This window comes from Pteropus vampyrus, unplaced genomic scaffold (assembly GCF_000151845.1).
Source record: "Pteropus vampyrus isolate Shadow unplaced genomic scaffold, Pvam_2.0 Scaffold196, whole genome shotgun sequence".
Taxonomy (NCBI): domain Eukaryota; kingdom Metazoa; phylum Chordata; class Mammalia; order Chiroptera; family Pteropodidae; genus Pteropus; species Pteropus vampyrus.
In genome coordinates, this window is record NW_011888977.1 from 2731192 (window position 1) to 2752337 (window position 21146).

At 59.1% G+C, this 21146-nt stretch overlaps 1 protein-coding gene across 1 annotated transcript in view; it reads right to left on the bottom strand.

The window, feature by feature from the left end:
- Nucleotides 1-6: 6 nt before the first annotated feature.
- Nucleotides 7-21146, bottom strand: part of ZNF469 (zinc finger protein 469) — a 51264-nt gene continuing 30124 nt past the window's right edge. Inside the window, exons 2-3 of the mRNA XM_011371896.2 lie at nucleotides 16470-16530; nucleotides 7-12384 (exon numbers count right to left, since the gene is read on the bottom strand). Of these exons, the coding sequence (XP_011370198.1) occupies nucleotides 574-12258 (11685 nt within the window). The 5' untranslated portion in view covers nucleotides 12259-12384; nucleotides 16470-16530 and the 3' untranslated portion in view covers nucleotides 7-573. The remainder of the gene's footprint in view (nucleotides 12385-16469; nucleotides 16531-21146) is intronic.

A 21146-nucleotide genomic window follows, 5' to 3' on the forward strand; every position in this document is an offset into this window, starting at 1 on the left:
GGGGGGGGTCAGGCAGCTCACAAACCACTCTTCTAGGTGGAGAGCCCTGCCACTCCCCACCCCCCATCCCATTTGATTTGTAAAGCCACTTTGGAATTCCAGCTACAGCAGCAACAAGACTAAAGGGGTCTGCCGCCTTCTGACCATGGCTGCCTCATTGCACTTCCCTGATAGCTGACATAGGGAGGGGGATCCTCTGCAAACCATCAAAGGAGGGGCTTCTGTGGTGTATTGTGCCTACACAATGGGAGCACACAGTATGTGGGGTGTGAGCTGCTCTTCCTTCAAGTTCTTGGTACTGAGAAAACAGCTGTGTGGTCTCAAAGAGACTGCAGCTGGCCTGCCCTTCACCCTCACCTTCCAGCTGTCCATCCATCCCAGGCTCTGCTCAAAGCATTAGTCTCAACTCTAACACCGAAGTCTGAGCATCTGTATGGTAAGTCAGATGGATTAAGATGTGGCCTCCAAGAGAACTCTCTCAGAAGACTGAAGCTCACCAGTGTAGACAGGAGTCCCTCATTTGCTGGGCTTGTCCCCCAGCCCTTCTCCCATGCACTTGCTCACTCCTATAAATTATTCAGAAGGGTCCTTTTTCAAAGGGATCTTGAAGCTGGTTAGTCTCTGTCCGAAGAGCTGGCTGAGGAGGTCGCTCTGGGACTCAGCTGTCCAGCAGGCACGGGGGTTGGCAGGTTCAGCACCATGGATAGCTCTGCCCCTCTTAGGGGGCCTGTGCAGGGGTCTCGCCTCAGGGAAGGCCTTGCCCAGCCCGTCTTTGTTGCGTCTGAAGTCTCGGTATGAGTGGCCAGGCTCCCCCTTTTGCTGCTCAGAGGGCTGGGGCAGCGTTGCGCTGTTCTGGCTACTGGATCTGGTCTTGGAGGGGAGCACACGGCTGGGAGTAGCCTGCTTTCGGGGAGCCCGGGGTGGTTTGTCAGGGACTGAAGCTCTCCCCAAGCTCCCCACATTTTCATTCTTGGTTGGTCCGAGGGCCCGGCCCTTTCTCTTCTTCTCTTTGCCCTCCCCATCCTCCCTGGGGCCCGGGCTCCCCTGGGGCCTCTGGTTACCAGCTTCCCTTGGTGCCTTAGAGTAGCTCTTGGCTGGAGCTCGAGTCAGGGGCTTGTCTGGGGTGGGGTTCTGGCCTAGGCAGTTGGGCTTGGCTGGGGTGGTAGCTGTCTCGCTTTGGAGCTGCCCGCTGGCTGGTTGGGGCTGGCTGCCACCTGCTGTCTTGGTGCTGTGCTGTTGGCCTCCATGGCCTCCGCTGTTGGGGCCCGGCTTGGTTTTGAGGGCAGTGGGCTTCTGCTTGTCCTCAGTGCCATGGGTTGGTTCTCCAGGTGTTGGGCTGACCATGGCCTTCTTTGATGGCACTGGGAACTTGGGTGCTTTGTTGGGAGTGGAAAAAGCTGACTTGTCCTTTGATGAATTCCGGCAGCCCCCATGCTTGGCAGTACTGCCTTTGTGGGAAGAGCCCCCTGTGTTCCCCTCAGGCACCATGTGGCATGTAGACACCTGCTTCTTCTGGAGCAGGGAGGGTGCTTCTGGGCAATAGGCAGGGGCACATTTGCCAGGGGTACCTGGGGTCCTGCATTTCCCTGAGAACAGGCCAGCAGGCCTCTGTTCCTCTATAGTTCGGCCTCTGGCCCCTGGCCGGGGCAGAGGCCCCTCCACCGGGAAAGCCTGCTGTAGAAGAGGCCTTGGGCTGCCTGGGGAAGCCTCGTTTGTGTGGCTTTCCTGGGCTTGGTCTGGCTTGTGGCCATTTTTACCACCAGCTGAGGCCGCTGGGAAAGGAGACAGAGATGGGAGCAAGAGCTCCTGGGGGTCAGAGGGCAGATTGCTCCCCCTGACCAAGTTGCTCACAGGGTCCATGGGTCTCTCTGGGGTCCTGGGCTGACCCTTGATGCCACCTGGAGGCGCCTCCAGGCAGGGCTGGAGCAGGGCTGGGGTGGTCACCTCACTCAGGGTGGGGCTGCTGTCCAGGGGTAGAGACTGGTCCACAACTGGCCCAGGGGCGCTGCTGGACGTGGCCACCCTTCGCCGTTTGCTGGGCAGTGTGCCCTCTCGGGCTGGGGCCTTCTGCCCAGGGGCTCCTGGCCTCCGTACCCCACGGAATGTGAAGGGTTGCTGCCCCCTCCTCAGGTGTTTGTCCATGTGTCGGTCGAACTGCTCCTTCTTGGTGAATGTGTAGTTGCAGGAGCTGCAGACAAAGGATCTCTTGCTGATGTGTGTGACATTGGCACAGAGCTCACAGGTGTACAGCAGGGTATGCTGCATCTCCTGCTCTTCCCTCACTCCATGCTCCCTGGCCAGGTGCATGCGGAGCTCACGAGGCTCAGGGTAGACCAGTGGACACTGGGGACACAGGAAGACGCGCTGCGGGCTGTGTACCGCCAGGTGGCGCTGCAGCTTAAAGGGCTTGGGGAACCGCTTCCCGCAGTGGTGGCAGTCACGGGAGGGGTCCTTGCAGTCCTGGTGCACTGGGATGCTGTGGAGGAGAAGCTCGCGATTGGAGCAGGGGTCAGGGGATGGGTTGGGGCACGTCTTGGTGGAGCTGGGGAGAGTAGCAGAACTGCTGGGAGGAGTGGGGTTTTTGCAGGCTGACGGGCTGCCATTGGCCAAGGTGCTGTCTGTCATCGAGGCGCCATCCTGGTTTGAGTTGTTGGCGCGAGCCTTGGGTTTTGCCCTTTCCCTCTCTGCAGGGCCCTCATTTGCCTGGCCAACTGAGCACTTGCCCTTGTGGGGTTTGGACACCTGCCCCATGATGCTGCTCAGAAAGTGTGTGACAGTGCTGTCCCCTTCCCAGCATCTAGGAGGGTCCCCTAGGGACCTCCGTGACGGTCCCTTGCGGGCGAACCGAAGGGCGTGCTCCCGCAAGTGCTCATTGTACATCCAGATGTCGGCCACCTCCCTCAGGCACATGCCACAGGCCCACAGCCCTGCGCGGCCCTGCACATGCTTCTCTTGCAGGTGGTCCCGCAGCAGCTCACGAGAGCCAAACCTGCGCTCCACACACATGTAGCAAGTGGGGGGAGGCGAGGGGCTGTGGGCCAGCTTGTGGAGGTCCAGCTCACCGAGGCTGTGGAAGCGCTGGAAGCACACCCTGCACTTGTAGGGTGCCCTCCCGGCCTTGGCTTGCCTGTGCCTGCCTGGGGTCCTTCTGGCCCCGGCTGCCTCCTCTGTCCTTTCGCTTCGTGGTCCCTGGGAGTTTGCTGTGGCCTTGAAGTCTAAGAAGCTCATGCTGGAGAGACCCACAGGGTCCTCACAGGGTCCCAGGAAGCACAGATCTTGCATTTCAAGTTTGGCGCCGAAGCTCTCGAGATCCATGGCGTTCCCTGGGAGTCCGCAGTCATAGTGTTCTCGTTCCAGGTTGGGAGGCTCGGGGCTCATGTCTCCGAAAGAAGAGGTGGTCTCATCAGTGGGAGCCTGCAGCTCCAGGCCTCGCCAAGCTTCTGGGACCATGTGCAGCTCAGGGATGTTCTCTGATGGGTGATCCTCGGCGCTGCAGGAGGGCCCCTGCTTGGCATAGTCTGCATCCAGGTCAGGCTCCAGGGCCCACGGTCTGGGCCCAGGGGCCCAGGGGTCAATGCCAGGCATCTTGCTGCTGAGGAAGCCCTCCAGGAGGAAGGATTCAGGCAGGCTCATGGCCTCGTCACTCCACGGGTCCTCGTGAGACAAGCAGAGGGAGCCCGAGTCACTGAGGTCTGTGGGCAGGCGGGCAGAGGACAGAGCAGCACTGCCCTGGAACTCGCCACTGGGCTCCAGTGGGGGCGGGGGCTTTGGCTTTTTACAGCGCTTCCCGTAGACTCGGGGGTTCTTCTTCCGAGTTAAGCGGTTGCTCAGAGGGAAGAGCTGGGAAAAGGAGGCTTCATCATCAAACAAGCTATGAGGGTCCCTGAGACCCGAGCTGGGGTCTTCAGGAGCCACACACTCATGTTCCTGGACCCTGTCTTCTGGGCTGTGCAGGGGGCTCTGGAGGCAAGTGCTGATGGTGCTGCCTGCTTCAGAACCACAATTCTCTGGAGGTCCTGAAGGTCCAGATGGGGGCTTGTGCCCCGCGCAGACACCTTGCCCTGACTCACTTTTGGCCACTCTGCTGTTCCTTGCAGGCTTACCCTTAGCTGCCTGTGATGGCCCTCTGTAGATGCCCGATGTCCTGGTGTCTCTGGATCCCTGGCACCCCCTTGCCGAAGCTGCCTTCTGCTCCCCTGGTCCTTCCCCAGGAGACACCCCCTTCATCCTCCCTGGACGGGCCACCCAATTCCCAGGTGACTTCTGTGTGGCCATCTTCTCCAGGTCTGTGGCCACAGGGAGAGGTGGCTGTATGACCTCGGTCTCGAGCTCTGCCTCTGGTGAGAGGCAGTGGCTCGGAGGGGCTGGGCAAATGGCAACCTCAGCCGATGGATTCCAGGGGCTCCTATCTGAAATCACATCAGGAGAGACTGGAGGACTACTATCCTCCCGGAACCTTCTCGTTCTTGGCTTTCTCGCTTTCTTATTTGATTTTCCCTCTGACTTGCTGGGGACGTCTGTGGGCTCTCTGCCCCACCTCCGGCCTCCTCCTCTCACTGCCTGTTTGGGACGAGGCTCATTCCTCTCCAGGCGGTCCCGTTTCCTGGGCTCTGCAGGACTCATGTCCACCCCTTGCTTGACCGGGCCTGGGGGTTGTGGTTCCCGGCTGGGGGGACAACCTGGTGTTCCCAGAATGCCAAGCCCCCGCCTGAGCCCCTTGGATGTGTCAGGACCTGGGATGTCTTCAGGAGCCGTGGAGCCCTGGATGGGAGGCGAACCAGCAATGTGGCTGGGGCCACTAGGCCCGTGCTTCAGTTTCTCCTTCACAGGTGCCCTGCGGCTTTTCTTTCCAGGGGTGCGGCACATCTGGGCTGCGGGCTCCCCAGGGTGGGGAGTGGGCAGCGCCAGGGGGGTTGGCTGGGAGCTGGCCCCCCTGTGCAGCCTGTGCTTCCTGGCTCTGTGGCGGCTTAGGCCCGGCCTGGAGCGGAAGGTAGCCGAGCAAACCTCACAAGTCACAGGCTGCCCGCTGGGGTCTCGGTCCTTCCAGTGGCCATTCTCAGTGGACACGGGTCTCTTTCTAAAGCCACGAGGCTTCTGTCTGGGGTCCTGGGAACAGAGGGTGTCCTCCTGGGGCATCTGGTAGAGGATATTTCTGAGGCTCTGGGGGGAGTCGGTTCTGGAGTTGCTGGCTGTGCTGTTTAGAGAGGTGGCTCTGCCCGGATGGAGCTCTTCATAAGAGCGAGTGACTGTTGGGCTCCTAGTACCAGCTTCGGAGGCCTTTGTAATGCCAGGGTGCTCAGCCCCAGGTATCTCCAGTTCTTCCTGGCCCTGGGAGCTGGCCCCCACCTGGCCTTCCCAGCAGGCATGGGGCTCTGGCCCTGTGGTCTCCTGGGTGGAAGGGTCGGCAGGCACAGTAGTGGTGCTCTGGCCTTCCCCGTTTCCTGGGGGTTCTGAGGAGGGGCCTTTGGGCATCCTGTCAGGGCCGGTGTGGGGTGGGGTTCCCCTGCAGCGTTGGTCTGGACACTCAGCCCTGGGGCCTCCGACTGCTGCCATGCCTGTGGCAGGAATGCTGGGTAGGGCAACAGCCTTGATGGTCACTCTTGGGGGAGGAGGGGCATCACAGACAGAAGATCCCCTCAGCCTCTCTTTTCTGGAACTCTCTAGGGTTCTTGAAATGTGGCCTTTAAGGTGGTCCCCAACATGGGTGGGAGTGAAGACATTGACGAAGCTGGGCTGGCCCAAGGGAGGGTCTTCCAGGGAGCTGTGTTCTCCCAGGAGAGGGCAGCAAGCCAGACTTTCCTTGAGGCCAAAGGGGCTTGTCCTTAAAGAGGAGGGTGCCGCTGGGGGCCCCCCAGCCCCATCATCTGTGGGGGCAGGGGTACAGTCAGCCCTTTTTGGAGTTGTCCAGGTAGAGGAACAGGCTGGCAGGTGCTTTGGGCTGGTAGGGTCTCTGCAGGATAGAGAGGCTGGGACCAGCCCCCTCAGCTCACCTGAAGGCATCGTGGGAGGGTCTTCCTGGAGCAGGTGCTCAAGGCCACAGGGAACCGGGGTGGCTACAGAAATGGGCAAGGGGGCACATCTGGCTAGGTTACTCATGGTGGGTTCTGGGCTCTCCCCAGAGAGGAATAGGTGCTTCTTAAGGCCCGGGCTGGCTGCCTCTTCTGGAGTCCAGTCCTCAGGCTCATTTTGGGAGTGGGCTGCTGCCAAGGTCGGGACAAAAGATGCTGCATCAGAGGTGGGGCTTGGGATGGCCCGTGCCTCATTCTGAAGGCCCAAGGCTGCCCTGCTTCCCTGGAGCTGTCCTGTTAGTTGGTTTGCAGCCCCAGCTGGGCTGGCCTGTGTGGTTTCAGGATCAGCATTGACTGTGGCAAGGTCATTTGGCTCCTCTGGGGTCCCCCAGTAATCTGGCTGTAGTTGGCTGGCTTTGCCTTGGCCTTTGAGCTTCTCAGCCTGGCCGAGCAAGCCCAGATGTCCATCTGTCTCTGGTCCCAGCTGACATCTGGACATTTCAGGGGCAGATGTCATCTGCACGCCCCTATCAGAGCTCTTAGCAGGACTGTGAGTGACGTTCTCACCTTCTATGCTGTCCCCTTCCCGATCTGAGGGACTGCTCTGTTGAAGGTTCTGGGTGTTGGCAGGCAGAGGCCCCTGTAACCCCTGTGTGTCATTTTCATTCTCAGCTGCTCTGGCCACCAGGAGCTGGAGTTGACATAGGGGGCTTGTGGCTGGGTCCTGGGGCCTCCTGCCAGGACTGGCATCAGGCACACAAGCAGGATGTGGGGAGGCCCCCGCTGGTGCAAACTCCTTATTATCCTCAGAGCCAAGGCCCCCCACCACAGGGTGGGGCCCTGCTCCTTCTGGCCTGCCTGTGATGCTTACAGAGTGTCCCTTGGTGATATCACTGTGACTGGCACCAGAAGGTGGAGTGGCACCCAGATGCAGAACCCTGGCACCTTGAAATGCCAAGTCAGGTGCCAGATGGGCGACAGGGCTGCTGAGTGCTTCCAGCTCAGGCGCATCTTGGCAGGGCCCCTGTGCCTTGAGGGATCCTGGGAATAGCCCTCTTCTCTGTGTGCAGGGAAGGAGCAGCAGGATGTCTTTGCTGTGATGGATTCTGGTGGCTGTGTCATTTTTAGGAGGTAAAGGTTCATGGTTTGGGCTGCATTTTACTAAACTCTCCCTTTCTGATGGAGGCTTGAGTGGCTCTCTAGGGTCGGGCAGACAGGCTTCTGGGCGGACCCTACAGCTCTCTTCCGCCTCGAGAAGCCCCGTCCTGGAGATTCTGACATTCTGCACTGGCTGGAAACTGAGGCTGGCTCCAGTGGGGCTGAAAGGAGCTCCAGAAATCCGGTCTCTGTGGGTGCTAGGGAGAAGGGCTGCTTCTCCCGGATGGAATGAGGGCCATTCCTCCTTGGGACTCCCCAGAGTCCCCTGTTTGGTGGCTACAGTTGTTTCTGCCCCTTCCTGGCGTGGACTCAGTTCCTCAAGACCAGTGAGGTTGGTTGCAGAGAATGTGTCCTTTCGGGGCAAGGTGGCCTGGTGGCCAGGCAGAGGGGTGCCTGTGCCCGAGCACACCTTGCCTTTGTGCTCAGCTCCACACAACTCTCCTGGGGCCTCATGTACATCCTGACTTTGCAACTGACTTTCTAATTCGGTGACCAATCTCTTGATCTCTAATTCATCCTCAGACAGGCTGTTCATAAAAGCGATGCTACATTCACTAACCTTGCCGGGCAAAGGGGAAGGACTGGAGGCCACTGTCCCTTCACAGGGACGCTTTTTACTGAATGCCTTTTCCCCTAAGAGATCAGGAAAATGGCCCAGATGGCTGGACAGCATCGGGGACACTTCCTCCAGCAAGGACCAGCCTTTCTCAGGGAGAAGTGAGGGGTATGGTGGGTCTAGCTGGGGTTTCCTTGGGGGAGGTTCGGTGCACACAGATGGTGAGTTGGTATCCTCATTTCCAGACAGGCTGCTATAGATTGGCGAGTTGAAGCCATCCATGGGCAGCCCTGAGAGGAGAGGCGTGGACTCCGAGGTCAGCGGTGATTTGGCTTTGTGTGGGTCTGTGTCGGCTGTGTAGGGTGGACTCCTGGGAGGTTTTGGCTTGAATGAACTGGTGTCCACACCATCCTGGCGAAGGTGCATGTTGCTGGCTGGCAGAGTGTCTAGAGCTGAGGGCTTGGAGTATAGGTCTTCGTGGAAACAGCCAGCCAGTTCTTTGGGTCCAAGGAGCAATTCACTGTGGGGGCTACTGTAAGGCTGGGGCCCCTTTTTGGTAGCTGGAGCCACAGAGTCTCTGTTAAAAAGAGCAGGGTCACAGCCAAGATCAGGGGTCTTTAAAAATAGGATGTTGGGCTCAGGGTAGGCAGTGGTGGTGTTAATGACAGGCACCAGTAATTCTCTTGGCAGGTAGGCAGGAGGGTCCTCTTTGTTACCAGAGATGGGATGTTCTGTGCATGGGGAGACGCCCAGCAGACTGCCTGCACCTGGTGCTGGTGAGCTCCTGTGGGGCACCACGGTGTCCTCTCTGCCTGGCTGTGGTTGCTCTGGGGCTGGGGGACAGGGACTTCCTTCCACACACGTGGCTGGAGAAGAACTGGAAACACCTCTGAGCAGCTTTGTGGTATCAGGGGGAAACTCTTCAGCAATTTCAGAGTTCTTGGTCTCTTGGGGAAAGTCTAGTGATGGGTGGTTTTCCTCTGGGGTCTTGGCGCTGGTGGGAACCTGCGGGAGATGCTTGGGGCTTCTCTCCTTAGGGCCCGCTTTGGCCTCAGGGCTCTCAACTGGGCCTGGGCAAGGCTCACTTGGCTTCTTGACTTCCTGCTTCACGACCTTCTTGGGTTTCCGCTGCTCTCGATCCTCTCGGGAACCCGGGGCCAAGTCCACTTCCTTTCTCTTCTCACCCCGATGCCACCTTTGAGAGCCGTGGCGGGGCTGGCCTGTGAAGCGGGAGCCCCGTGGCTGCAAGGCATCCTCCTCCTCAGACTCCGAGGCATAGTCGTACTCCTGGAGCCCGCCATCCAGGGTGCTGGGCTCGGGCCTCTGGCTCGCCAGGGAGACGCGCCCATCCTGGTCCTGCCGCACCTGCCGCTTGTGCAACTGGTTCTTCTGCTGCACAATCTTGTGGATGAGCTCCTTGCTCCAGGTGCCACTCCGCGTCTTCCTCCTCCTGGAATCCTTTCCGGGAGACAGTCGGAGGCGCTTAGAGCTCCTGGTCTCCACTGGGAGGGCCTGGCCACTGGGATCTGCGTGGCCCTTGGGGCCCTGAGTTCTAAGGTCCCGGGGGTGTGGTGGCTCAGCTCTGTTGCCCTTCCTCTTGGTCCTTAGGCAGGTGGCTCTGGTGTTCCTGCCCGGCCTCTTGGTGGTGTTGGCCGTGCCCAGTTCTTTCCGGAAAAACTTAAACTGCTTCCCTTTCCTCTGCTGGCTGGCCAGGCTGGCCCCATCTGCCTCTGCAGACACTGGGCCCAGGGAGCGGGTTTTAGGTCTGTTGCAGGCCAGGTAGCTCCTGTTCCCAGGGCGGGAGTCCTGGGGTTCCAGTGGGGCAGCCACGGCCGGGAGAGGGAGCTGGGCTTTGTTCTCTGGCATGGCCCCCACTCTGGTCTTGGGCAGCTGCCCAGAACTGAGACCTCTTGGGCCAGAAGGTTCCTCGTCGGCGAAGACGTCGATAAAGCTGCTGTCGATCTCAGGGTTGTCTGACTGGTACTCCAGGCCATTGAGTGCCTCGGTGATGAGGCTGTCCAGCTTGGCGTCGTCCTCCAGGTCCAGGTCTGAGGCAGGGAGTGGGAAAGGGGCAGCAGCCAGGCCAGGCAAGAAACTTGTCCTCAAGGGGTCATCTTTGCCGTCCACTCGGACATCCCCCCCTAGCAGGAAGGGGACCGTCTTAGTGTGGCCGAGCGGGCTTGGGTTCCCGCCGGTTGGTGCTTTGGGGGAGGCCAGCACAGAGGGGGTGGCGGGGGGCGTGGGGAGCCCCGAGGGCTGTTGGTGTCTCTCCCGGGTCTTGGCCAGGAGCAGGCTGCAAAACTGCCGGTGCTCCAGGAAGGCAGCCAGGCTGCTGTAGTTGCGGTCACACTGCTTGCAGGTGAGCAGCACATCTAGCTGGTCCAGGCTGGCACTGCTGAGTGGGAAGTGGTGGGCAGAGTATGGGGGCGGCTCAGGCGGGAAGCCCTCCAGGCCCCCGCTGCCCACATCAGGGACCGTGCTGGGGAACGGGGCCTCCTCCAGGTGTTTGAAGGCTCCCTTGGCCCCCAGCCTCTCTGTGGGGAAAGGGAAAGCCTTGACTGGCTCTGGCTGGTAGTGAATGGGGAGGGTGTGTGAGGGCTCTGGGGACGGGAAGGGGCTGCTGGTCTCCTGGGGGTGAGTAGGGGTTTGAAAGAAGGTGGACGGCCCAAGTGGGCCGGGGAGCTGGCTCTCCTCTGAGCTGGGGTTGGCTGGGCTGCTGGACAGTGGTGACAGTGATGAGCAGGTGCTGCTGCCAGCCGTGTTGGTGGCAGGTGAAGGCAGTGGGGACTCACTGGGAGAAGCTCCCACCAGCCTGGCTGGGGGCAGGCCAGAGGTCCCTCGGGGTGAAACCTGGGGCTGGGCCACCCCAAAGAACAGGGGCTGGGCTCCGGGGTCTTGCAGCCCGTTGTAGGTGAACAGCCCCGGGGAGCCACTGCCGTGCTGGCCCGGGCTGTTTCTCAGCAACGTCAGCTTTTCTCCCGGCCCGGGTGTCTTGCTGGCAGCACCTAGGGCTCCCTGGCTGCCTCCCTGCCACTCTGGGGCCCCTGGGGGCAAAGGCAGCCGGCTCAGCATCTCTACTCGATGGGGGTTAGGCCCAGTGGCTGGGAGCACCTGGGGCCAAGGCAGTGGGGGGCTCTGGGGAAGGCCAAGCTGCTGGCCTGGACTGGGCTGGCCTTCAAAGAACACACTCCTGGCGGTGGATGGAGGCCCCAAGGGAGGTGTGGAGTAAGGGGCTGTGGCGGGGTCCCAGAGCTGGGGCTGTCTGGTGGGCAGGGGCCCGGGGGTGGCCAGCTCTGTGTCCAGAGACCCAGGACTGGTGCCCACCCTGCTGGCTCTGGGGCTTCCATACACCTGCCCGGTGAAGTGCCTCTGGGGTAGAGAGTTTGGGGGTCCCCTGGGGCTCCCCAGCCCATTGTGGGCTGAAGGTGGTCTCTCGGGGAGGGCTTTGGTCAGGCTCTTGTGCAAACTGTCTGGGAAGGTGGCTGTGCTCTCTGAGAAGGGGTGGGGGACCGGGTGAGCAGCACCAGGTTGGGGGAGAGCATGGCCGAGGTCACTGGGGGAGTTGAGGCCGCTGGGCTGGCTGGGGTAGCAGGGCAGGGTTTGGGGAGCAGGCCGGGAGGGCAGCGGGTAGGCAGGGCCCGTGCTTACCGCCTCTTCAGGCCACGCTCCCTGAGGCTGGGGGAAGGCAAATACCAGTGCCCTCTTGGAGTACTTAGGCCCAGCTGTGTCCTCGGGGAAGGATTTTGGGCCGGCCCCGTGAAGCGCAGGGAAGGGGAACTGGAAGGAGGCCACCCTGGGGCTGCTGCCTTCAGGGAAGGGCTCCGGCTCTGTGGGGGACACCCCGAAACTAGCACCTGGAAAGTTGTTCTCAGCAGTGGGAGGCCAGGCAGTGGCCCCACTGGCCTGGAATTCCGAGTAGGAGGCCGGCCTGCAGGGACTGGCGTCGCTGCTCTGGGGGGCCCTGAGGGGTGGGGGCCCAGGGGTTGTGCTCGGTGAGGTATAATTGGTGGAGGTAAAGCTGGAGGGGGTCTCCTGGAAGCACCTTTGGAAGTTGAGCTCATCTGGGGCAGGTGGGGCCTCTGCCTCTGGGGGCTGGGGGGCTTCACGCTGTGGGCCCTCAGGGGTCTCATCCAAGGCTGGTCTGGCCTTCGAGCCCACAATGCTCAGACTGTAGAGCTGCTTGGGGCTGCTGTCTGCCCTGCTTGCACGCCGCGTGGGAGCCTGTGTGTGGATCCTCCCTGGCGGGGCCTGGGGGCTGCTACCCTTCCCATGGGGGATGATTAGGGGCTGGGTTCTCGGGAGTGGGGCCTTGGGCTCCACCTCCCTAGCCTGCTGAGGCTGGGTATCAGGAGGCTCCAGGGCCTGGGCCCCACTGCCCGCCTCTCTGATGGCCTTGGTGGACCTGCTGGCCAGGGCACTGTCCTCGCCAGGGGGCTGCGTAGCTGAGCCACTGGCTATGCCACTGGCCGTTTGGCAGGGCTGCAAGCCTCCGGTCATAGTTGGGGGCGGCGCTCCACGGGGTTGCTCCCCAGGCATGGCCCCTCTGTCTGGGCGCTAGGAAGATGTGGTGGTCCGAGGGTGTCCGCAGGGAGTGGGCCGGGCGGCCATCCTCGCCCCTTGGGGGCCGCTGGAGAAGCCTGGTCTCATGGTCCTGAGCGGAGCCTGCAAGGAAAGGATGGAAGTGAGTAGGGAGCCATGGAGGCTCTGCGGCTCCCATGGAGGTCTTGACAGGCTGCGATCAGAAGCAACTGACATGAAAGCCCCCATTGTTAGGGAAAGGGGTTCAGCTCCGATGGCACTTTGAGACATAAGAGGAGAAAAGGGTTCCTTCTAGACTAAACCAGGGGTTAGGGGTCGGGGAGAGGGTGAGAGGCAGAAAGAGAAAAAGAGAGTGCTGTTTGGGGTCTGCTGGTCTCAGAAGACCCCTGGCTACCTCAGAGCAGCCCTGCTGGGGGCTGGCCAGGCTGTGAGCAGAGAGGCCCCAGACCTGTAGAGGCCACACAACAGAGATGACAGGCACCTGGTGGCCATTGGTGTAGCCTGAGCTATAGCCCAGGAAGGACACAGGGGACACCTTCGCCTGCCAAGAGGAGGGGCCTTGCATCTGAAGCCGAGTTGGGAAATAAGGGGTGAGACTATACACACCTGAGTCTGGCCTGAGGCTCTCACCTGGTCCTGTGGGAATCTTGGGGCTGGTCAGCACAGGACAGCCTCAAGCCACTTGCTCTGGGGGTCCACTGGTCAGCCCCCCAGGGTTGGGCCTACATCTGTATTTCTAGGCAGCACCAGGCACCACTGGTGCTTGCTCTCTGCACTTGAAGACCTGCCCAGGAATTGCATCCACTGAGGACGGGTGTTTTGCCTGATTTGGGGCACGTGTCCCTCTCCCGGGTGGATGTTGTTCCAGTACTGGCCAGCAGAGTGCACCACGTTGTCCCTTTCCCTGCCTGGTCTGCCCAGTGGCCCCGCCCCCATTTCAGTAGCCTGGGGGCCCCTTCTCTCTAAGCAGAGGTCTCATCCTCTTCTCCGGGCCCCACTGCCTCAGGCCCACCCTCCACTCCTCTTTCCATCTTGAGACTGGGAGGCTTTGGGGCAAGGGCTTGTAGGTGAAGTTTGTTGAATGAATAAATGACAGCAGTAACAGCAGCTGTGAGCTCTTTCTGAGCACCTGGCTGGGGACCGGGCAGCTGAATGCTTTCTACCAATCACTTCTCTTGTCCTCTGGGGAGGTGAGTAACTTTTCCACAGCCTCACAGCTAGTGAAGGGCCCAGGGGGTCCCCAGGAGGGGCCTCCCCAAGCCATGTCACACATGGTCTGGACACCTGATCAGCCAGCCTATGCCTGGTGTGGGGACAGTGGCAACCCTCATGAAGCCCCCTGCATGAGAGGGGGCAGGGCCTGTGCAATGCCATTCCCCCTGCTGGACTTTGAACCGCTTGGGGCAAGTCCTGGCTCAGCCACTGACCTCCTATGGGACCTGTGACTAGATCCCTGTGACTCTCCTGGGATCTCCATCTTCCAGGCACAGGGAGGCTGAGTCCCCCAGCCTCCCTGTGCCTGGAAGATGGAGATCCCAGGAGAGCCCCGCCGATGGGGCTGTTGTGGGATGACATGAGTCTCTGTGTCCAAACCATACAGCAGGTTGCTCATGTGTTGTCCACTGTTTGTGTGGTTTTCTGACTATTCCTGCTTCTGCCTGAGCCCGTGGCTGCTGAGCTGGGGAGCCTGTGGCTTATTCCCTGCTCCTTCCCCATGGCCTGGAGTCTGGCACATAGTAGGCATTCATGACTGAGGAAAGGTCAATTTTCACACCTTTGAAATAGGGACGGTAATGGCGCCTCCCTCACAAGGTCGTCCTGAGGTTTAACATTCTATGTGACCTGGCGTGATGCCTGGCACGCAGGGGCGCTCCCTCCTGGAATGCCAGCCTCAGTGTCCCCATCTGTGCATGGGGTCTGTCCAAGTCGCAGCCACACCTTAGGTGGGGCCACCGGAGCCATCCTGTGTGGGCTTTTAAGGAGGAGCAGATGCCTCTGACCGCACAGCCCCACTTGCTCTCAGGGGCACTTGTGGCTTCTAGGCAGCCCTGAGCTCTGCTCAGAAGGCTCCCCGTTGGGGATCCAGGTGGTAGATCACATGACTAAGATTCTACTGTCCCCATGGAAGGTTTGCTCCTGTCTGTCCCATTGCCGGTAGGCTTGGCCACATGGCTCCATTTGGCTACTAGCTGTGAGCAGCAGTGACTCATGCTACTTCTGAGCAGAGACTTTTAGAGCTGAGACCTGGGAATCCGCCTTGCTGCTTTTTCGAGGGCTGAGGTCACAAGCTGTAGCCAGGCTGCTTGGTTGTCTTGTGGGTGGATTGGCTGCCTGGTTGCTGGTGGGGCACTGTCTACCTCTGGGCTGCTTCTCCATCTGCCAAGGGGGAGGGGGTCAGACCAGGGCCCTTTTGTTTCCAGCAGCCAGAACCAGCTGCTCTTGGTGGGAGGGCCACTTATTGGGGCTGACCCCTTGTTCATGAGTTCACACTCACACAAGTGCTTCTGGATGCCTGCCCCATGCACAGTGACCAGGGGAGTAGACAGACAGTAGCTTCAGAGACTTGGCCTGGGCTCAGAGCTCCTGGAGGGCCCACAGAAGCTAAGCATGTGGGTCAGGAAGCGACATTTCTTGAACACATTTTGCATGCTAGATAGAATTTAACCTAGGGCCTACAGGGGTCAGAGGAGGGCGCTCCTGCCCGGCTGGCATCAGAGGAGGCTTCCTAGAGGAAGCAGCATCTGTTCTTGCCATGTGGATGGCCAGGTTCATGGCACAAGGATGTAGAGGGCATTCAGGGGTAGGAACTGTGAGCACAGGCAGGTGCAAGGCTGTTTGAGGAAACTTGGAGAAAGAGTTCTGTGCCTGGAAAGGAACTGCTCAGAACTAGGCCAGTTCTTGAAGGACAGTGAGGCCTTTGTAGGGTGAGTAAGTGGGACCCCAAGTAAGCGGGCAGCCAGGCCGCAGCCCACAGCTTGGACAAGGGTGGCCTGCTTCTCCGTGCACTCTGACCCAGGCCACGGCGTCCCCTTACCGTTAGCTCCAGGGACGCCCCACAGGCATAGCTCTTCATGCAGCTTCAGGGCAGTGATTCAGTGAAAGTCTGTCTGGGAGCCCTCTTTGAACCCATTGTGGGCTGGTGCCTGGTCCTCCTTAGGAGTAGGAGGGGCTCTGGCCTGTGGGACCTCCCCTCCTGAACTTCTCAGACAGCCTAAGGGGTTAAAACCCAGGCCAACTTCCAGACCCAGGCCCAAGGGCTCCAACTGCAACAGGCAATGTCCATGAGGTCGGCCGTGCAGAGGTGCTGAGGGCCTCTGAACTCCCAGGGCCTCCTGGGCTTGTGGGCCTCCTTCGCCTGCTCCTGAGCAGCCCGCCACTGGGACATTGGTGCAGAGAAGTGGGGAGGGCCTGGGGCCTGGGCAGCTTCCAGAGTTGTTTAGGGGGTGGCAGGTGAGGTGGAGTAGTTGTCAGATAGTGAGCCCCTCAGATCCAGGCTTTGAGCAGCCTCTGAGAGGGTGGGTGGGCGGGACCCTGGTTCTGACTTCCCCGCCCATGCAGGGTGCATGCCCCTAGGCACCTCTGCCAGCCTTAACCAGCCTTGGCTTCTCTCATCTGTGATCTGGGAATAACACTGGAAATTATCTCAAAGGATCATGGCAAGGGCGAAATCAGTGAATAAACTTCATAAAGCATTTAGCAGAAAAGGTCGGGGGTGGGGGGCAACGTATTTTCCAGTCAATATCATAACTGTTAAGTCCGATTTGCTCATCAGCACAAAGAGAAACGTCATGAGGAAACTACAAGAAGGGGTTTGGGGAAGGCTGGACGGGGTCTGAAAACAGGAAGAAGAGCTAATTTTTGGTTTTAAACAACTGTGCCCCAGGCTTCTCTCAGGAAAGAAGGGGTCTGATCTGAGGAGGCCTGACTTGCTGGCTGGTGGAGGACATCAGGTGACAAGCTGCTGCCCGGAAAGTTCATCTCACTGGCTCAGGGCTGCGGTTAGAAGCCACGTGTCGGCCCTGACAGCTGGCTTGGGGAGATGGTCTCTTAGGAAGGCAGCTGGCAGCTCCAATTGCCGCCTGAGCAGGGAGATGGAGGGAGACAAGGAGACGGGGCCGGGGTGGGGTGGGTGGGGAGGCCAGGACAGGGGCATCCCTGGCCGGGTGGTGGCCTGCCAGCCTCCAGGCCAGCCGTCCTCTTCTACATACCTGGGAGTTGGGACCTCAGCTGGGTCGCTGCACGGCTTCTTGAGGAATGAGGATTTCTTGGCTGCAAGGAAAATGGAAAGTGTGTCAGAATCTATGTGGTGCTTGGCTGGGGGCCAAGAGCCCTGGGAGGAGTCGGGTGGAGTGAGTGGCTCCCAGGCGAGGTCCCCTTACACCGAGCAAAGCCAGCAGGGTCCCAGGGTACCAGGAAGCTGTCATGGGGCTACAGGGAGATGGTGAGCTCAGGAGGCTGGCAGGCAGCTCAGCTCAGCCAGGCGACCCTGCAGGGCTGGGGGTCAGCGGTCTGCCTTTGCCCCAGGTTTGATGATTATTTTACATTTCTTTTTGTACTTTCTTGTGTGTGCATAGATCACACCTTCGTGTGGCTCCTGAACTCGAGATAACGTTCAAAGTTCTGCAGTGAGAAGTCTCACCTTGCACCCTGGCCCATTGACCTGTTCCCCTGTCCTGTTTTGTAAGCACACAGAAACTTCTTACGTTTCTTTCCAGAGTTTCTTGAGGCAAATACCAGCAAATATGAATAAACAGTCCTATTTTCCCCCTTTCTTCAACAAAAGATAGTCTACTGCACTCACTGTTCCACACCTCTCTTGCATTTAACAACGTATTTCAGAGAGAATTCCATAGCACTCCATAAAGAGATTCCTGTCTGTCCGTCTGCCTGTCTGTTTCTCCACTACACACAGCTATAGAATATTCTGCAGAATGGATGAACGGTCATGTATCTAGATGCCCTCGGATGGACACTGGGTTATCCTATATATGGACCTTACAAACAGTACCACAAACCAAGTGCTAGTGAGAACCGCAAGGTAAACTCTGAGATGGTGGGGTCAAAAGGCAAATGCATTTGTGATTTGCAGAGAATCTGTCAAATTAATCCCTGGGGTGGTTTTAAAATTTGGCCACAAATCCTCTGATCCTCCTTCCTCAAAAAGATGGGGCTCAATTCCCGCCCCTTGAAGGTGGACTGGCCCTGGTGACTTGCTGCTAATGAATGGAGTATGGTGGAAGTGAGGGGGTTGGACTTTAGAAATTAGGGCATAAAGGGCACTGTGGCTTCTGCCTTGCTCTCTGTCTGATCGGTCACTCAAGGGTGCCATGTTATCAGGACATGCAAGCAGCCCTGTGGAGGGTCCGTGAGAACTTAGCCCTGCTGCCCACAGCTGTATGAGGAGGCAGCTTGGAAGTGGCTCCTCCAGCCCCAGTTGAGCCTTCAGATGAGACAGCAGCCTCTATTGACATTCCAGCTGCAATCGCTTGAGAGGCTCTAACCAGACCTCTCAGCCCAGGTGCCCAAATTCCTGCCCCATAGAAACAGATAATAATGGTGTTGCTTTAAGCTGCTATATATCACACAGCAATAGACAAGTAATTGGTTACACCAACTTGCATTCATCCTGCCAAAGCAGAGAACCCCAGGCTTTAATGTAAGTCCTGGCATCACTGTGCGCCCTTTCCCGGCGGAGGCAGGCAGGCTGAGGCCCAGAGAGGGAGGAGGACCACAGGAGGCCACCAGTGACTCAGTAGAAGAGCTTTCACTACACCTTCCCATTCATTCATTTATTCGCTCACAGATCTGCGCATTCGTGTCAGATGCTATGCTGGGCACTGGGCATATAGCTGTGAGTGACTAATTCACTGCCTCTGACTCATGGCGCTTACAGGAAAAGTCAATGGATAAATGAGGTGTCATGATTATTCAAGTCATACAGCATGTAGTAAAGCACACAGGGAGGTGAAGCAGGCCTGCTCAGGACCATGCCTGCCCCATGCTGGACAGAATGGCTCTTTACCTCACTCCTGCCTCAGTGGCCCCTTCCCATCCCTGGGGTGCTCTGCTTCCATGTGCTGAGCCTGTGGGCGGAGCTCCGACACCCCATCACCCTCTTTCCTCAGCCCCCAATCAGTAGGCCCGACGTTCTACTTGCAGTGTCGCAGGGTCCTCAATGCCAGCTGCCCCTCCGGGTGCTCCAGGACTAGCTTTCCGTGCTCAGATCATGGGGCAGGCTTGGGGCAGCGCGTGCCCTAGGTCTCGGGTTCCCGCCCCAGCCCAGACACTTGGCAAAGCCCCCTGGTGTGCATCGGTGTAGGTTTCAGCAGCCTGGGGCCCCTTTGAAGTGGGGAGATCCAATCCTTCAGATCCAGGGCTGCCCCAGGGAACCCCAGAGTGCAGGAATCTCCTTTCCCTCAGAAACATTACCTGGCCCCTCTCTTAACAAGCCTGGCCCCCGTGCTCCAGGTAACTCGAGACTACGGTCGTGCTGGTTGGCTCCGGCCCTGGGTGTGGGCGGCAGCTCCTGGTGAGGGTGGTTCTGCCACAGGCCTGGGCCCCTGCCCTCTCTGTGCTGCCACCAGTCCCCCTGCCCCTTGCACAGTGTCCGCCTCTGCTCCCGATCCTCTTCCCTCACTTATCCTTTTAACCTGCCCCGTTTCGGCCGTGGCCTCCTATCCTAGAGCTGGGCTCCCTCCTCCCTTCATCTCCACCTCCAGCGGGCCCCAGGCCTGGCCCTTCCTGCTGAGTTCCCTCTGCCTAGGACACCTCCTCCCTTCTTTCCCATCTTCTTGATTTCTACCCACTTCCAGGGAGACCATGCAGTAGGTTATCTTGGCCTGGACTTGAATCCTGGCTCTAGCAATTCCCAGCTGCGGGACTGGAGCCAGCCTGAGTCTCGCAGAGCAGTTTCCTCTCCAGTAAAATAGGGATGATCAAAGTCTTGACCTCAAAGGGTTGTCAAGGAAGATTAAAGGGGACAACACACCTAAATCATTCGTGCAGACCAGCTATAGTAAGCCCTTAACAGATGTTTGTTCTGAATGTGGTCACTGCTCTTCCAGGCTCCTCTGGACCAGTCTGCCTCTTTTGAGAAGGCCTCCGTGATGCTTGAGTCAACCTGAGAGGTATTTATTCACGAGGCAGTGCTTCACCCAGTAGTTACCACTGATCACTCAGCCATGCATGGTGGGGCCTTGGTGAGGGGCTCTCAAGCATGAGTTGAGGTGGAGACTCTTACCTGGGAAGCCAGGGTGAGAGCATGTGGGGCTGGCAAGGGGAATGGGTTTTATCGGCAGGTAATGGGAGGCCACAGAGGGTCAGGGACGCTGTGGACATGCGTGGGCACACGTCCACAACCAACCCCTGAGCCCTGCTCCCCATCCAAGGCACCAGACAAGAGGCAAGAACCAGCTGGAAAGGGCAGCAGAATCCCAGCCCAACCTGGGTACCGTATGGGAAACTGAAGCTCAGAGCAGTCCAAGGGCCAATAGCCGGTAGACCCTGCCCCCACCACCAAGTCGCTCTCCTGGGCCTCTGGGAGGCCCCTGCCCTGCCTGAGTCCAGCCTGGCCTCTGCGATTGTTGATCCCTGCTTTGCTTCCAGGCCCCTACCCTCGCGAGCCACCTAAGCTATCTCCCTGGGCACTGCCCTGGTCACCCAGCCTCCCTGAGCCTGCACCACGACTAGCCTGAGGCTTGGCCTGGTCCCTCCAACCACTGGTCCACTCCTAGTGGGCGTGGTGGATAAACCCAGGGGCCCTTCCTGCCGGCCCTCCTGGGCAGGGGTCGGTTTCCAGGTCATCTGAGATGAGCATGGCTAGCAGAAGTGTGAAGAACACAGCCATGCTCATCACCCTGTGACGATGCCCTTGCCCAGCAGGTGCCACTCTCTTGGTGTCCCCCACCCATCCCAGCCCCTTTCCTGGCTGGCTGGGCAGCCAGACATGCCCCAAGTCCCAAGCAGAGTGGAGTGGCCCAGAACGGCACCCAGGGTTCCCAGTTAGCTGTTCTTGCTCTAAGGGGCTGTGGCGTGGTTCATTCTGACATTTATTTCACAAATATCTCCCCTTCCTTTTCCTTCAAACGCTGCCGCTTTGCTTAAAAACTATCTGTTACTCAAGTGCGCAGATAAACCTCTGCAGGTAAAATTATATCTGAGATATGGCCCGAGGGTACGTTTAAGAATACAGCACAAATTATCAGCTGCATTTATCTTAATTACTTCGGAGAAAGTGGAGGCTGGCATTGGAAGGGGCTGGGAAGCGGGTGTTTGTCCCACTTTATCGGGTGCATATTTGAGATCCTTTAACAGGAGGGAGATAAGAGGAGCACGTGGGGAGAAAATGATGTCTTCCAAAATGACAAGGAGGCACTGGGGAGGGCAGGAGCGTGCTTCAAGACAGGGCCCGGTGCCCGCCAAACCCACCAAGGGCTGGTGTGGCACTGACCACTCTCTTCTGTCCTTTTTTCCCTCAAAGACCAATGTTCGGGGGTGTGTGACAATGTTGCCGACGGTAGCTCTTCACTTCCAAGACTTTATGTATCATCAACTCTCTAGAGGTGGCTGGCGCCTCCATCAGTGCCTGAGGACCAGCCCTTGCCCTGTCTGAGCTCCTCCTAGAATTAGCTCTGCAACTTCCCTGGGACACCACACACCTTCATTCTGGACACGAGTGCCGAGTGGAACTTTATTCTGAGTGAGGTGGGAGCCCTGGAACTTCAAGCAAGGACTGGCAGGGTCTGACTGCTGTTTTACAGGATAGTGCTGGGTGGGGGTGTGTGTGGGGGAGGGGCTGTGCAGAAAGGTTTGGGGGCTGGGTGAATGCAGGAAGAGATGGGAGCTAGCCGCCCATGTCCAGCTATGCTGAGAAGCCCCTCCCTGAG